This window comes from Colletotrichum truncatum (assembly GCF_014235925.2).
Source record: "Colletotrichum truncatum strain CMES1059 chromosome Unknown Contig_0002, whole genome shotgun sequence".
NCBI lineage: Eukaryota > Fungi > Ascomycota > Sordariomycetes > Glomerellales > Glomerellaceae > Colletotrichum > Colletotrichum truncatum.
The window spans coordinates 32,605-44,978 of NW_027222399.1; the positions used below are offsets into that span (position 1 = coordinate 32,605).

At 47.9% G+C, this 12,374-nt stretch overlaps 6 protein-coding genes across 6 annotated transcripts; 4 read left to right on the forward strand and 2 right to left on the reverse strand.

The window, feature by feature from the left end:
* Nucleotides 1–675: 675 nt before the first annotated feature.
* On the forward strand, nt 676–1,584 carry CTRU02_202941 (uncharacterized protein; the record flags this gene model as incomplete). Its single annotated transcript, XM_036731474.1, has 1 exon — nt 676–1,584. One exon carries the CDS (start codon nt 676–678, stop codon nt 1,582–1,584), a length of 909 nt encoding a protein of 302 aa, XP_036576909.1.
* Nucleotides 1,585–2,837: 1,253 nt separating this feature from the next.
* CTRU02_202942 (LysM domain-containing protein-like protein 5) lies at nt 2,838–4,187 on the forward strand (the record flags this gene model as incomplete). The annotated part of the gene is made up of 1 exon (XM_036731473.1): nt 2,838–4,187. One exon carries the CDS (start codon nt 2,838–2,840, stop codon nt 4,185–4,187), a length of 1,350 nt encoding a protein of 449 aa, XP_036576908.1.
* A 1,168-nt stretch (nt 4,188–5,355) lies between these two features.
* CTRU02_202943 (short-chain dehydrogenase/reductase family protein) lies at nt 5,356–6,435 on the reverse strand (the record flags this gene model as incomplete). Its single annotated transcript, XM_036731472.1, has 2 exons — nt 5,356–6,041; nt 6,081–6,435. 2 exons carry the CDS (start codon nt 6,433–6,435, stop codon nt 5,356–5,358), a joined length of 1,041 nt encoding a protein of 346 aa, XP_036576907.1.
* Nucleotides 6,436–7,659: 1,224 nt separating this feature from the next.
* Nucleotides 7,660–8,127, forward strand: CTRU02_202944 (bet V I allergen; the record flags this gene model as incomplete). Its single annotated transcript, XM_036731471.1, has 1 exon — nt 7,660–8,127. The coding sequence occupies one exon, from the start codon at nt 7,660–7,662 to the stop codon at nt 8,125–8,127; it is 468 nt and encodes a 155-aa protein (XP_036576906.1).
* A 730-nt stretch (nt 8,128–8,857) lies between these two features.
* CTRU02_202945 (uncharacterized protein) lies at nt 8,858–9,778 on the reverse strand (the record flags this gene model as incomplete). Its single annotated transcript, XM_036731470.1, has 1 exon — nt 8,858–9,778. The coding sequence occupies one exon, from the start codon at nt 9,776–9,778 to the stop codon at nt 8,858–8,860; it is 921 nt and encodes a 306-aa protein (XP_036576905.1).
* A 960-nt stretch (nt 9,779–10,738) lies between these two features.
* On the forward strand, nt 10,739–12,212 carry CTRU02_202946 (uncharacterized protein; the record flags this gene model as incomplete). Its single annotated transcript, XM_036731469.1, has 2 exons — nt 10,739–10,788; nt 10,925–12,212. The coding sequence occupies 2 exons, from the start codon at nt 10,739–10,741 to the stop codon at nt 12,210–12,212; spliced, it is 1,338 nt and encodes a 445-aa protein (XP_036576904.1).
* Nucleotides 12,213–12,374: the final 162 nt, after the last annotated feature.

Consider the following 12,374-nt stretch of genomic DNA (forward strand, 5'->3'; position numbering starts at 1 on the left):
GAGTGACAATCAACTATCCATAGCAAATGGAGTTCTTGAAGACACCTTCGTGGGCTTTCGTAGTTGCTATTTGTATGTCACTCAACCTTGGTTCACACATAATTCAGTTTCCCTATCCTAACCCAACATGCTTCACCTGTTTAAGGAAACTTTCCGAAGGATTCTCTCGATAAGACACTGTGCCGTTCTTGTCTCTTACGGCTGATATTGAACTTTGCAGGCCAAGCGCCAGATTCAGAAGTTAGTACATGCCATGATACATTGCAATTTTAATATTCATGTGTCGTGTCAGCGCTACAGTGGAGAGGTTGCTTTACGGTTGATACACTCTTCTTGGGTTATTAGTGTTGTTGCCTTCTTTTTGCGCTTCTCGCCTCGCTTAGTAGGTGATGTAACCTGATGTAGCTTACAAAATTCAGGGGTCTTTTTTAACAAGTCGGCACGATAGCCGCCAGCGACCACTTGTGATCATATGAGCCAAGAAGCCAAGCGCCAAGCGCGGCGTGACTGGCTCGGCACGAAGCGATGAGGGATTTGGCCGAAATTTCTCCCCCGTGCCTAATCATTATATGAAAAGTATGCACCTCGATGAGCTGACTGACGCCCCAGCACCAGACACACTAGAGCTTAGCTACCAGGCAGCTCACGCACACATACAAACAAAACATCCACACCATGCGGCTCTTCTCCTCTCTATTAGCTTTGATCCACATTTCACCCCTCGTCGTACTGGCGCAGGGCGATGTCGCGGACGAGAAGAGAAGGCTCCCGGCCGACCTCCAAGTTGACCTCCTCTTCCCGCGCGATAACGAGACGTATGCGCCTACGCAGTGGTTCCCCATCGTACTCGGCGTTCAAAACATTGATGCTCTCATGCCCCTCGACATCGTCATTGACCTATCCGTCGTGAGCCTCGAGTCCTGGCAGAAGAGCAGCTCAGGAAGTCGCGCCGAATGGCAGCATGTCGACCTCCGGCTCAATAGCCTCACCTTGCCTGATGCACTCGGTCCAACGCCGGGCAAGCTTTTGTTGCACTATCCGGCAGTCAATATGACTAACGGCACGACGGATCAATTTGCAGTCCGCTGGGGCTTCAGTTTCGCCAATCGCTGCTTCGCCAACAACTCGGACCCGTCACTCGACGATGGTGGCGAAGGCTGGAGTAGCGGGTACAACGGCTCCTCAACGCGTAATATTGTCTTCAGAACCGCGCCCGGAGGCCAGACTCCAGACATCGCCGCCGCAGTGGACGCGTGCCCCGAGGGTAGGGAGAACACGACGTCGGTAATACGCGTCACCGACGTGCGCAAGACCCGAGGCACAGGCTACCAGTGTCCAGTGTTTGAGACAGACGTTCAACCGACCCGCTGTGCGTACCGGGATCTGGCGCAGGAACTCGCAGCTAACGTGTCCACGGCGATATTGGATAAGATGGGTTGCGAAAACGGCACATGGCAGACCATCACCGCGCCGTGTGCACCCAAGAAGAGCGGGTCAAACTCGTTGAACGGCGTGCATAAGGGGATGGGTTCTTGGTCGCTGGCCTTGGGCGTGGCACTTGTCATGTATCATCATGTACTCTAATCTTGGTTTCTTAACATACTACGAAATCATCTGCGTTCTTTGAAATTCAAAGCTTGGACCTTGCAGACGCGGAGTACGGACTAATTTCGTGTCTCACAACGATGAAGGGCGGGCTGTTCAAACTGCAAGTTCTCCAGCTATGAAATGATTTTGATTTCAACCATATGACTTTCTCTCATGATAACTAGGCCAGGGGCAGTCCTTTCAGAAAAAGTGACCTATAGCCTAAATTACGTTCTTTTCCTAGACAGAACACTCATACCAGAATCCTTGAGGCTTGCTTTCTAGGCATGACAGAGTTCTCAACCACTAATACGGAATAAGAACGGGATTGAAATAGTGATCTTTTTATCCGCATTTAATTGGGGAGGCTGTTGAGGTCATGGTCTATTCCCCTGTTCAAACAGATTAATGCCCCAACTCTTGCATCAAGCACTAATTGTCTGGGCTGCATGGAGGATTTTTTCCAAATACTCATTTAGGCAGCAACCACATTCAATGGTTCGACAATTGCAGCATATTGGCGGGTTATGGGTGGAAAAGTTATAGGCACTGCTAAAGTAGTGTCAGCTGCATCTCTCAACATGTGCCCGCCAAGTTTACGCCGCATCAGCAAACACATATTTCTCTCAGCTTCAAAACCCCTAGTGGAGATGTAAACAACCACCTTCCTAACCCGTGTATACGAGTGTCTGCACTGGGCGGACTCCCATATATGGTGGGGTCATACTGCGGAGGCAAGATTCCCCAAAGTGGGACTCAGCCTTACTACCAAGAGGTCAGCGTCACATGAGAGCCTCTTGGCAGGGGACACGGATAGACTCGGCATCGTCTGTATCATCTCCCAAAGTACCTTTTGTTCTTGGATCCCCACTAAATACTATACGGGAAGGCTTATGTGCATTCAAAGACCACCGGTATGCACATGTTAATGTCATGGGAAAAGCAAGCCTAGCGGCACGGTAAATTAACAGATGTAACCGATCTGACTGATATGGAATATGAGGTTTAGTGGCGATAGAACCCGCAGCGTTACACGGAATGACCGTTCTCCATCCGATTTCTCCGTAGGTGTATCAAAGACTAGATGACATGTCTCAACAAGATACAACCAAGGCGAGTCCACGAGGGCTCATAATGGTGGGCTATAAAGACGGAGCGTATGTCGGACAGAGCAATAGAGAGAAACCCTCAAAGACATCAGTCACTCATTCTTCTTCCTTTGTCTCTTATCACGCTCCTTGAATATCATCATGTCTCGTCTCTCGATTATCGCTACCCTTGGCCTACTCGCCATTCAGGGCACTGCCAGCGTTCTGCGCCCGCGCCGCTTTGATAGCACGGTTCCATTCTATGATCACGATGCTAACGTGCCTTCCGATTGTAACCTTTGGTGGAACTCGGACGATGGCATCAGCTGCGACACTGTTCTCTTGATTACGAGCTTGTCCATCTCTCAGCTGACTAGCCTGGTAAGCATCAAACCCTTGGCCTTCTCGCTTAGCTCAACTGCCCATTACAATCTTGACATAAGAACTGACATAACACAACAGAACCCGTCCATCAGATCCTGTGGTGACTGGAAGGCCGATTATTCCTACTGTATCGGCGCCGTATCGGGCATCCCCGCACCCCCGGTGACCACGGCGCGGCCAACTACCACCTCGCCGCCCTCAGGGGGACCCACCACGTCCAGCACGCCGACCAACCCGGGGAACGGCGTGCAGACGCCCGAACCGTGGCAGCCGGGCATGGTTAACAACTGCAACCGGTTCTACCAGGTGCAGTCCGGCGACACATGCGCCGTCATTGCATCCAAGACTGGCGTCACTGTCGCCCAACTGGCGACTTGGAACACGCAGATCGGCGGCGCGGCATGCACAGGCATTTGGGCTGGCTACAACGTCTGCACCGGTATAATTGGTGGAACGCCAACAGAACCCGAACCGACAAACCCGACGCCGCAGCCGATTCAGGACGGCATGGTGAACAACTGCAACCGCTTCCACCTCGTACAGACTGGCGAGACCTGCGATGTGATTGCGTCCAAGGCCGGTGTGACCGTTGCGCAGCTTACTACCTGGAACAAGGGCATCGGCGCCTCTTGCACGGGCATGTGGGCCGGCTACCATCTCTGCACTGGTGTAATCGGGGGAACGCCAACAGAACCCGGTCCGACAAACCCAACCCCCCAGCCGATTCAGGACGGCATGGTGAACAACTGCAACCGCTTCCACCTCGTACAGACTGGCGAGACCTGCGATGTGATTGCTTCCAAGACGGGCGTGACCGTTTCGCAGCTTACTACCTGGAACAAGGGCATCGGCGCCTCGTGCACCGGAATGTGGGCCGGCTACTACCTTTGCACCGGTATCGAAGGCGGCTCCCAGACACCGCCCGCACCGAACCCGACTCCGCAGCCGATCCAGGCTGGCATGGTGGGCAACTGCAAGAAGTTCCACTTTGTGCAGAGCGGGCAGAACTGTGACACCATCTCCCGGCAATATGGCATCTCGGTAGCCAACTTTATCCGCTGGAACCCTGCCGCAGGGTCCAACTGCCAGGGCCTATGGGCCCAGACGTACGCCTGTGTGGGGCTTTAATACACATTCCAACCGGGAAAAAGGGGAGGATGACCTATGAGAAGATCATTTTTAAGACGGTTTCTTCTGTGGTCAACAAAAGTAATCTTTAATTCAGAAAGCTGTCCATTGTATGGCTTCATCCTTCTATTTATTGCACATAATAGACTAGGATTTGTTTGTCTTAGAAAATTAGGGGTGGCTTGTGCGCAGACAACGGATTTTGTGAGGGGAATCATATTTTACTAGACTTTGTCTTACCTAAAATTAAACCTTAATTGCGTGGAGGTCAGATTCGGATACAACTTGTTGTGAGTAGAAGCCTTCAATTGGATGGCAGCTCTTTGTAACTACGAAACCGTCCCAGCACATAGTTTCTTATCACTTGACCGTCTACAGCTTCAGACATTATAGAAGCTACAGTTGCAAAAACTCGTATCGTCATCTGCTAATAGCTTTGACCGCTCTAGCCAAAAAGAGTTATCCAAGCCCAAGATTAGACTTGAAAATTATCCTGAATTTGTTGAGAGCCCAATAGACATTATCTCAATTTGTGAATATTTGAACGACTCTTTCAGCCCTATTCAAGGGATTCAGGCCAAAGTTCAAGACGCTTCAGCGTAATTATTATACGTGTTCAGCCGGAACTTCTCGGAGGATCAAATTCGAAACAATACTAGGATACAATTTGGATCCCCTGATGGTAGGGGTTTTGTTTGCGAGAACTCGATAGTTAGATATTAGATAGCGGTCCAAACGGCTACCTAAACAGTTGACCACCTATCGTCGCGCAGGGTTCTATGCTTCAACATATATCCTCATTGCGGGCCAGTGGCTTCCCAATAAGAGTGTCTTGACCTTTGACATATAGAAAATTCGAAAGAAATTAGAAGATCTGTCTCATTGAAATGGTAATAGTAAGATTCAATTTCTCAAATAGTGTAAAGTAAGATCACTTATACCTCAGCCTATCAGGTTCCAGTATATTCCAGCTTATTAAAGAGTACTTTCATGGCTAATCAATTAGTAAACTACTCAGAATTGCAAAAAAGACATCCATCTGCTCAGAGGCTGTCAAAGGAAGGGGCTTAAACAACCAAACTGTTTCAAACGCGACAGGCTAGTCATATTTTTTGTAGTAGGAGATAAACGGAAAAGGTGTATAAACAAAATCGTCTACGGGCATAGGCTAAACAATTTGAGTAGTAGACTTCAGAATTCTCATGGTATGGTCCCAAATCTTCCGAGAAGCCTCCTTCTCCTCCAGTTTAGTAAGTAGCTCATCTTGCTGGAGAGCCTGGAGCTTATCATCCACGGAGAACAGTGACCCATTGACACTATGGTTCAGGGTCTGTGCAGCTTCCCGGCCGCTCTGAACCGCAACCCCCTTGCCACCAAATTCTGCGCTGGTGATAAGAAAGAGACACCGCTCACCCGACTCTCCAGGTGTGAATGGAGTGAACGTTCCGAGCTCTGAGCCCCCGGAAGCTTGGCCGGGATTGAACTTGTCACCCCAACTCTTCTTCATCAGGTCAGTACTGACAAGGCCAGGATGAGAATGGATAAAAACAATATCCTGGTTCTCTGGGGCCTCTGAAAGACGTCTTAGAGTCAGGGTTGCCAGAGTAGCAACTTGTCCGGCGTAGTTACCAAGGTTGAAATGGCCAGGACTTTTGAGATCGATGTCGTCCAAAAATATCTCAGTTGACTCCTTTCCAGCTGCCAAAATGAACACGACACGTGGAGATCTCAAAGACCTTTCGCCATCTCTCAGCTTCGGAAGCAAACTCATGATGAAAACAATACGACTGTAATAGGCTACAGCTAAGGACGCTTCCAGGCCCTCGGATGTTTCTGTGGCCATAGTCAGTTGGGCAGGCTTAAAATTACTAGATTATGGCCAGGTTCATTTACCTTGAGGCCCAGTAAAGGGTAAGTAACCTGCCGAGAGAAACAGGAGATCAATCTTATCCTCTTGAGAAGCTATCTCATTGGCAAGGCGCTGAGCTTCCGCAAGGAGTGATATTTGGCCTTGCAAGTAGATCAAGACTGCTCGAGGGTTGGTTTTTCTGAGCTCGTCAAGTTGAGAACTATGACGGGATTTGTCACGGCCTACAATGTAGACCTTGATCGAAGAACCTTTTGACACTAGCTTCTCGAGGGCAGATTTGCCAATTCCATCCGTGCCGCCTACAAAAACAGCGGTCTTGGGTATATCGGTCTCGGTTATGAGAGAATTGGAAGCACGGACGGAGGTTAGATCGGACATGATGAAGATATTAAGAGTATTATTGGTATAAGATCCAAAAAGAAATTGTGATTTGGTGTGATTCTTGTGGACGAGGGGAACAGGTCCTGGAAATTTGAGATGATTATGGGCATGTCTCTATGGACAGCGCGCTCCACGAAAGACTTTATAGTTCATAAAAATTGTTTGACTAAGCCGAGTACCTCATGTAACATTCCTTGCAAGTCAGTATTCGAAGCAGATCTCTAGTCTTCGGAATAGTCGATGAAGATTTGCTGACAGCACCTCACGGTCACAGCCTGAGTGACTTCTGACAAGCTAGTCAAGTGAAGGGGTGGCCAAGCTCTTACAAATTGCATAGGCCTTAATTTTTGTCATCCAAACTTTATGGAATGTTCCTAAAACCATGGTGACAAATCCAATATAGGAGGAATCTCGGTTCAAATGAATCTCGGAGGTCTTCTTAACGCCGAGGCATCCAACCCACTTCCCGGCAACATCTCCTTCCCTATCTTCCGATATGCCACTCATGTCTTTCTTATTTATCGCTTTCAAATGCGACAGGCCATTCTTTGGGTGTACATTTGGAAAGTGAATTGTTTAGCAAGAATTCATGACTAAGGACAAGTGCTATTGACCATCCCCTGTAGCAACTCGTATGCTTAGGCTCTCACTTTATGTCTGTTGGTATCAGTAACACCAATTAGCGCCAGTTTTCATCCACACCCCGCAATAAATAAAACTCTATATGATCCGGAGCACTTCGGGACGGGTCCGGAACGCTAGCCCCATTCGTCTTTAGGTTGAATGCCGCTGAGACATCTACGTAAGCCAAACAGAATATTGGACAACTCTGATAGAGATTTACGCTTGGTTTTGTCTATAATCAGTTAAGGAAGCCGACTACTCTCATTTCTATGTGACTATATCGTAGACGTCTAAGATGAGGGGAGACATCCACAATTGCGGTTGAAGCAAATCGTTAACGGTTCCAGAATAAGTGTAGATTACCAAGCAACTGCAGCTTTTTCTTGTCATTTCACCCCCGTTGTTTCCGGGGCAGGGTGACTCGGTGTTGCGATAAAAATATAAAAATCCATCCCCCGACCAAAACCACAGAACCACAGATTCATGCGATCATTTCATCATTTTCATCTGTATTACTAAAGCAGGGATACCTTATTCTCTCACGAATCTGCCTTGACAACCAATTTACAATCTATCAATTCTGCCTGAGCATCCAGAATGGACAAGAACTCCTTGATACAGGTTACCGTCGTCACCCGCGAGATTGACGCTCCTATTGGCGAGCTGTGGGGTCTTGTAGCTGGCTTCGGAGCAGAAAAGCCTTGGTACCCAGGGGCCAAATCTGTTTCTCTCAAAGGATTTGGTCTCGGCAGCATCCGCACTTTCAATTATGTCTATCCCGAGGGCAAAAACAAGGGCCAAGAATACACCTTTTCCGAGGAGCTTACAGAAGTTGACGCTTCCAAACACTCTATGACTTTCCGCGTTCGCCGCCCCGACTATCCTGACCTAGTCGCCTATGGCACGACTGCTTTGGATTCCCTCGGGCCCAATAAGACTCGTTTCCGTTGGATTGCCGAATCTAGTCCTCTTCCGGAAGAGTTTCTAGCTATCTTACAGGATGATCTCAACGGACGATTCGACAGCCTCATTACCGCTATGGCCAACCAACTTTCAGATAATTAATACCAAAACCGGAAAGAAGAAATGAGTGACAGGAACAAAATGACAAGTGGGAACTATGAGTGTTTATTTAGAATGCAATACAAAAGCTTCCCAGTCCATCCTGGCAACTAGGGTCAGCAGTACTTTTTCCTTCTTTTCAAAAGCTTCTTTCTTATTTCTTATTAGATCGTTCCAAAGTTTGAAAGTAACATAATAAGCTTTGCTAGTATAGCTAATCACTCTGGAAAAAACATCTGAGCTTTTAGATAGAGCAATGGCCATCATTATCTCTTTTTGAAGCAGGTCAAACAATGTATGGATCTTACTTCTTTTGAAAATGCAAAACTAGTGCCCTATGTTAGTGGGTATAAGAGGCCTGATTAATTAACATGTCTCACCTTGAAATTTACTTAAATAACATTTGAGACATTGAACTCAAAGCTGACGGCAAATAAAGAATGCATCCGACGCTTTAGACAACTGGTAAATGAAGTAAGTTTGTATGTTAGAGTGTCAACATTTAGGCAGTCGTGTCGAGGACCAGAGATTATGGAATAAAGTACAAGTTGAATTTGTTCTATGCTATAACAAACTGTTGAGTGAATAGCTTGCTAGAAGTACTCGTCCAGAGAGACTTATAAGCTCGAAATACCACACCTCGATGCTTAAGGGCATGAAATTCGTAAGCTGTTCCAAATTTTTGCGACGAACGCCGCTTGGCTTTCTAAATCAGCCAAACACTTGACATGACTCAAATACTCGGATTTTGTCGAAGAAAGTCCTCCAAAGACGTGGTCTTGACGTCCAATTTATGGTTGTCAAGATTCTTCAGTGAGTAGGTTCCATCAAGCTGGAAGAGCTGATAGAACAAGCCGATGAAGCTGTAATAGTCAGAGTAGGGCTTCTGCTCCCTCAAGGAGTACGCAAGCTTCCTCAGATCGTTCAGACTACCTCGATGGTTGAAGGCGATTTCAACACGCTTGACCTCCTTGTATATCTTGGCGATTTCCCGAGGCGAATAAGACCCAGAACACAACTCCCAGAAGCCACCCTCGGGAGCGTCATCACGCTCAATGACCGCAGCCGAGAACTCGGCTGCGTCCTTTTCTGTGGTAAGGTCCCACTTCTCGTTGCCAGTCCCCCAGATGTCAATAGTCTTTTTCTCCGGATCCCATGGACCATTGTTGGCAGGAGAGAAGTTGCCATGGCCGGGGACAGAGAAGTAAACCTCGGTGAAGCCGCCAGTCAAAAGCCAGATTGGCTTGATGTTCGAACTAAGCTTGGCTTGTTGGGAGAAAGCGATGCATGCGTCATAGCTCTGGTGCATGCCTAGTTGAAGTTGTCTCCAGTCGCAATTCCAACTCGCAGCTAGGAACCGGGTGATGCCAGCTCGCTCTGCAGCCCGTAGAAGGAGCAATTGGGCGTCCAAGTGCATGACTGGCGTGCCAGAATAGGCACAGATGATAGCGTCAGCCCCAGCACAGGCCTTTTCAAGAGCTTCAACATCCCAATAGTTCCGAATCTCCACGAAAGAATCAAGCTTAGACCGCTGGTCGTCCGTTAGCTTGCGAGCGGACCGACCAAGCCCACGGACCTGGTGTCCACGAGATGTCAAGCTATCAAGGAGATGCAGGCCGATATTGCCAGTGACTCCTGGGATGAGAACAAGCATGTTGAAAACTTGTGAGTAGGCAGAATGTATGATTGTAAATCGGATTTCAGACAGATGGAAGATAGTCAGATAAACAGTTTTGTTAAAAAGAACCAAATGTTCTTATACAAATTCAAAACTGAGACTTTTTCTGCAGTGCTCTTAATTTCAGGTTCTTTCAGCCCCTGGTGGCATAGACGGACCAAGATTAACCCCGGAGTCAACAATTATGCCGAATCTCTTCAACTGGTATGTAAGCTGGCAAGTTCTTTAAAAGATGGAAATTACCAGAACAGAGATCGGAATGCGATTTGGTAGCAGTGAACAATTGGAAAAATAAGCAACGTCATTCCCAGCGTGGCACTGATTACCAACACACACCTTGTAGTTGACGTCTCCTCATAGGGCTCGGTATTAACGGTCTCTTCCGAGCGCACTTCGCGTTGGGTTTCGGCCGGGTCGCGAGTAATCCACGTTTGTAATCCATTGGTTGATCTATGCTTCAGTCAAGCAGAATCGAGCTCTATTATCCACAAAATAATGCCGCAATTTCAACAGTATTACACCCAACAACTACCTTTCCTTAAGGGTAGGTTAGCATCATCTTGAAACCTTATGGTGGCAGGACATCGGGAGTGGAAATAATTATTGTCTTTGACTAGAACGGGCTAGCGTTCCGTAGCTTGCTGATCCCTGCTGTGGGGTTGCTAACAGGATGCCTCTAACTATTCTAGGCTAGCGTTCCGGAGCTTCGTTGCGCCCCACATCCTCCAAAGTAAGACATCAATGGTTAGGGAAAATTAGACAGCGTCTCGTAGATCAATGTTATTACCTTCTTACACAAACATTATGCACTCTCCATACATAGTATTCTACAACAGACATCAGCTTTCGTCAGACGCTGGATGCGTTAGTATCACTCACAACCATTTATCCTTGTTGCCCGATGGCCTCCGGATCCCATCACAGCAATGGTCAATTATGGTCGACCATCAAGAGACTGCTGGCCCTGTAGGAGCAGAAAACTTCGGGTATGGAAGAAGCCTTACCTTTGAGCCACGTGCTAGAATGACGAGCTGACCTTGTGCATATAAAAAAGTGCGATCTAAATCCTGCAGGTTGTGGGCAGTGCCGCAGAGCTCGGTTAATTTGTCATGGTTACCGCAGCCCAGACGAGTTAGCGTTCCGCGATGAGACTCATACAACAGCGCAAAAGATATTAGTTCGTCAGACGTCTACTCCGTTGGGTACCGTCCCGTATTTTACCTGGGATGCTCTGTCTCGGAACGCTTTCTTGTCTCTCTACGTCGATCGATACTCTTATGGATTTGAGAACCTGGGATGTCTCCTGGCCAAGTCTCCAGCTAATGGACATCTACATGCCAGTGTCGACGCTGTAGGCTTGGCCTTCATTTCTCTTCAGGATGGCCGGCCCGACTTGGTGTCCATGGCCAACCAGCGGTATCTTTCCGCCATCAAGAACCTAAGGACAACTATACAACACTTGCATCAGCCGGCCACTGACAGCATATCCAACTCAGTCAGCAACAACATCATTCAGTCAGTACTTCTTCTCGACTTGTATGAAAAATTGACCGCCCATCGCGGCGAAACAGTCAGCGTTTCGAACTCTTGGCTTAGTCACATTTACGGAGCCTTGAGTATGATTCGTACCCGTCCAACTGTCGACTTCTCGAACGCGGTAACTCGCCAACTCGCCAATCGAACCGTGATAGCCCTTACCATCAGCTGCGGTGCTGCTGGTATAAAAATACCAGATGCCCTGAAAGCGCTTCAAAAAGACCTTGATGGTTACATCCGGAGCGCGAAATGGGCCTTCATCGGCATGTTATCGAAAATTGTCGACTTTCGGGCAGATATACGCAATGACTCACTAACATCATCGCGCATTCTATCACAAGCGCGGGAGCTGGATGCACAACTTGGCGTTGAGGAATGTAACATGCCACGCTCATGGCAGCCACAAAGGGTCTATGTCAGTAATCGATTCGTCCTTGACAACTACTATGACCATTACACAAATCACTACACAACACAGGTCTCAAACGCATTTCGAATTATGCGTCTCGAGATGAATGGGATCATCCAGAATATTGAACACACCAGCTCTGTTACTCAAAACATTATTGGCATCACACGAGATATCTGCGCCACGGTACCTCAATTCATTCTGCCGGAAGCCAGACCTGAAAACAATCTTCCCTTGACGCCGCTTCAAATATTGGAATGCTGCGGGTTGTTAACCCCTTTATATGTAGCTGCACAAATCACGACAGAGTCCTTCGTTAGGGAATGGATTCTAGAGTGCCTGGATCATATGGCTGAGAACGGCGTGAAAATGGCGAAAGAAGTAGCACAGGTGCTGAGGGTCACGCCGAAAGCTGATTACTGGTCAGTCTTTGCAATGGTGGGCAGCTGTGCGATTACTGCGTGATGCATTATAGTACCTAGTATTGAGTCCAATTACACTTGTTTCCCTGTCATTAACTTGTACATCGCCCGAATCAAGCCTCTACTTAGTAAAACCTAGCTAGTTAAGCTAGTTTGAAGAGCTGGAACTAGCTTCTGGAGCTCCTGGTCGGTGCTCTGGAGGCAA